This window comes from Leuresthes tenuis, unplaced genomic scaffold, assembly GCF_036924035.1.
Source record: "Leuresthes tenuis unplaced genomic scaffold, fLeuTen1.0.hap1 SCAF_18, whole genome shotgun sequence".
Lineage (NCBI taxonomy): Eukaryota > Metazoa > Chordata > Actinopteri > Atheriniformes > Atherinopsidae > Leuresthes > Leuresthes tenuis.
The window spans coordinates 1,865,959-1,870,157 of record NW_027325372.1 but is presented as its reverse complement, the minus strand read 5'-3'; the positions used below and the strand labels follow the sequence as shown (position 1 = coordinate 1,870,157).

General features: G+C 44.2%; 1 protein-coding gene across 1 annotated transcript; it reads left to right on the top strand.

Moving 5' to 3' along the window:
* The first annotated feature begins 325 nt into the window (after positions 1-325).
* On the top strand, positions 326-2,627 carry LOC140275423 (tripartite motif-containing protein 16-like). Its single transcript, XM_072370889.1, has one exon. The coding sequence runs from the start codon at positions 326-328 to the stop codon at positions 1,985-1,987; it is 1,662 nt and encodes a 553-aa protein (XP_072226990.1). The 3' UTR covers positions 1,988-2,627.
* The last annotated feature ends 1,572 nt before the right edge of the window (positions 2,628-4,199 follow it).

Sequence of the window (4,199 nt, the reverse complement as noted above, 5' to 3'; positions counted from 1 at the left end):
TGGAGCTTTAACACAATGATTCTTTGTGAAAGTGAAGCTGAACTTCTTTCCAAAGGGATTAAAAGAAGAATAAACCTGTATTTTAACCATGAAGACTGGTGTAAAACAGCTTCAACACACTTCCTGCTCTCACAGCTCCGCTCTGCCCACATATTTCCTTGTTCCCTCCCCTGCAGATCTGCAGGCTGATGATGGGTGAAACCAGCACCTGGTGAACTAACCGGTTCTGTTCTCTGACACGTGATTTGATCATTTAGATAAGAGCTCAGACTAGTTTCAGCTATGAGGAAGTGAAACTCACTGAGTCGCTGATCTGAGAGGAGAAATGGCGCAGAAAGGAGCTCAGCTGGACCGAGAAAGGATCTCTTGTTCGATCTGTTTGGATCTGCTGAAGGATCCGGTGACTCTTCAGTGTGGACACAGCTACTGCAGGAACTGTATTAAAGGCTTCTGGGATGGAGAGGATCAGAAGGGAATCCACAGCTGCCCTCAGTGCAGGCAGACATTCATACCGAGGCCTGTCCTGGGGAAAAACACCATGTTAGCTGATTTAGTGGAGCAGCTGAAGAAGACTGGACTCCAAGCTGCTCCTGCTGATCACTGCTATGCTGGACCTGAAGATGTGGCCTGTGATGTCTGCTCTGGAAGAAAACTGAAAGCCTTTAAGTCCTGTTTAACCTGCCCAGCCTCTTACTGTGAGAATCACCTTCAGCCTCATTATGATTCACCTCCATTAAGGAAACACAAGCTGGTGGAGCCCTCCAAGAACCTCCAGGAGAACATCTGCTCTCGTCACGATGAGGTGAAGAAGATGTTCTGCCGCTCTGATCAGAAGTCTATCTGTTATCTCTGCTCTGTGGATGAACATAAAGGCCACGACACAGTGTCAGCTGCAGCAGAAAGGACTGAGAGGCAGAGAGAGCTGGAGGGGAGTCGACAGCAAATCCAGCAGAGAGTCCAGGACCGAGAGAAAGATGTGAAGCTGCTTCAGCAGCAGGTGGAGGCCATCAATCAGTCTGCTGATAAAACAGTGGAGCACAGTGAGAAGATCTTCACTGAGCTGATCCGTCTCCTCCAGAAAAGAAGCTCTGAGGTGAAGCAGCAGATCAGATCCCAGCAGGAAACTGAAGTGAGTCGAGTCAAAGAGCTTCAGGAGAAGCTGGAGCAGGAGATCACTGAGCTGAAGAGGAAAGATGCTGAGCTGAAGCAGCTCTCAGACACAGAGGATCACACCCAGTTTCTACAGAACTGCCCCTCAGTGTCAGCACTCAGGGAGTCTACACCCTCATCCAGCATCAAGATCCGTCCTCTGAGGCACTTTGAGGCTGTGACAGCAGCTGTGTCAGAGCTCAGAGAGAAACTACAGGACATCCTGAGAGAGGAATGGACCAACATCTCACTGAGAGTCACTGAAGTGGATGTTTTACTGTCAGAACCAGAACCAAAGAGCAGAGCTGACTTCTTAAAATATTCATGTAAAATCACACTGGATCCAAACACAGCAAACAGATGGCTGTTACTGTCAGAGGGGAACAGAAAAGTGACTTTAATGGAACAACGTCAGTCTTATTCTGCTCATCCAGACAGATTCATTGTATATGAGCAGGTCCTGAGCAGAGAGAGTCTGACTGGACGTTGTTACTGGGAGGTGGAGATGAGAGGGGGAGGAGTTGTTGTAGGCGTCGCATACAAGAACATCAGCAGAGCATCAGGTTTATTTGGACATAATGACAAATCTTGGTCATTATATTATAACCAAAACAATTATATATTTATGTACAACAGCATCCAAACCTCCATCTCAGGTCCTGCATCCTCCAGAGTCGGAGTGTACCTGGATCACAGAGCAGGTATTCTGTCCTTCTACAGCGTCTCTGGAACCATGACTCTGCTCCACAGAGTCCAGACCAGATTCACTCAGCCGCTCTATGCTGGGATTAGGTTTTATTATTCTGGAGCCACAGCAGAGTTGTGTAAAGTGGAATAAATGTATCCTGTCAGCTCTTTGCTGTTTATTTGCTGCTTTTTCCTGGGTTTGTGCAGCCATGGAGGATATCACTGCTAATGATGAGTTTTATTCACAGAAATGTTTCTCCACATGAAAATCTAAACTTCTCTGAGCTCTAAATATTAGTTGGATGCTTGTGTTGATGTGTCTGTATGTTGTTGTTTCTCTTCCACTTCATGGAGCCCAACAGAGAGATCAGCAGACCTTCCTTTATCACAGACTCTGTTCACATCTCATCACTCTGTAAATGTAAAATTATTCTGGAGCTACACTGACTTTGATTAGTTTCAGAGATCAAATGTTGTTGCTGTTTTCTAAATCAACCAACAGATGAGGAAGTCTGTTCTGAGGTGCTCAGAAACGGTCATTTCCAGGATCAGCAGGAATCAGGAGATCCTTCTTCAGCTTTAATGTGAGAACCAGTGAAGATTTTCACAGCAAAAACCACTTTGAAGGAGTGAACAAAGTGTTTTCTTTTGTCTTCATTTCAGTGTTTGTGTGAAATCTGACGGAGAAAATGTCAAACTGATGTGAGGGTATAACTGAGGCCGTTTTCCTGTAACAGCACAAAGTTCAGAGTTCATGTTCAGAGCAGAAAATATTTGACTTTCTTCAATAAAACAGCTTCATCGCAGAGAAATGAGTCCAGTTTTCTTTGAATTTTTCTTTCCTGCGTCTCTCACTCAGAAAGATTTGATCCACATGCTTCAGATGATTAGTTTTTATTCTGTGAGCTCTGTTGTTCTGACGTTTCTTCTTTAACAGCGTAGAAACATTTTCTTCAGCCGATAAAAACAACACGAGAAGCGATGAGAACAAACAGCAGGAACACCACAAACTAACATGTTTAACATGAAGACAATAAAAGGCAGATGGAAGAACAAAAAGGACTCGTTTCAGAGGATGAAGAGCTGAGTGGAGCGATAACAGCTGAGAATGAGACCGAGGGTCCGGTAAAATAGGAAATAAAACAAGAACAAACCTCCGATTATCTTTTCCTTCACCTTGAAAAAAACATAACGGGGTTAAAGTCAGATGGAGGAAAACTCAGCTGTGATGTGGGTCTGAAACTCCAGATGTTCAATAAAGATTCTGCAGATGCTTCATCTGATGGGAGTTTATCAGCGTTACATCAAGTCATATTTATCAGATTAGAGATAATAAAGAATATAATGTGCATAGAAAATATCTCTCATCAAAGCTGGCAGCTGAAAAAGGACAGAAACTATTTAAAAGGTAAATATAGTGATGTCACATCCTCCTGTCCTCAGATTTATGAATCACAGTTAGTCCGACTGTATGAAAATAATCTGTCAAAGCTGCAGCTGCAAGGAATTATGGGGCAGAATGAGCTCCTTTCTCTCAGGAAGGACGGTCCGGTGTTTCCTAAAGGGAAAGAAAAACTATCTCCAGCAGATGAACAGGATCTGAAAGTGATGTCCTTAAGAAAGAGGAAAAAATCCAGCTGTGACCTGACAGGACCTGAGAGATGCATCTGGACCTTCAGCTGATCCATCTACTGTTGGCCCAAGCCTCATCAGAAATGGGCTCCATGGAAGGGTGGCTGTCAAGAAGCCGTTCTTAAGGAAGGGAAACAGGGAGAAAAGGCTGAGCTGTGCCAAATGACACAAGAAGTGGACTGAAAATCAGTGGCAACAGGTCTTATGGAGGGATGAATCCTCCCCAGAGCCCGGACCTCAACATTATTGAAGCAGTGTGGGATCATCTGACAGAGAACGGAACAAAAGGCAGCCCACATCCAAAGAAGAGCTTTGGGATGTCCTTCAAGAAGCCTGGAGAACTATTCCTGAAGACTCCTTAAAGAAATGACAGAAAGCTTGTCTCAGAGGGTTCAGGCTGTGTTGGAGAATAAAGGAGCTCAGACCAGAGATTCACTTTAAAGCTGCTGAGAACTGAGAAAAACTCTGTTTCTGCCTCAGATTCTGGGTTTATATCCATGTTTTATCATGTTTCAGTGAATCTCTGCAGCTGCTTCCTGCTGTCCTGTAAATATAGAAACACTATCAGGGCAGGATCAGGACTTCAGCACATTATTGAACCCGATTCATCTCTGCAGCAGCAGTTTCATCCTCAAAATCATTTAACAAAGTAAAGTTAGTGGCTGGCTGCAGACAGAAAGCAGCTGCATTTAGTTAACTGTAGCTAAACGACCCATTTTATGCCACTTTTC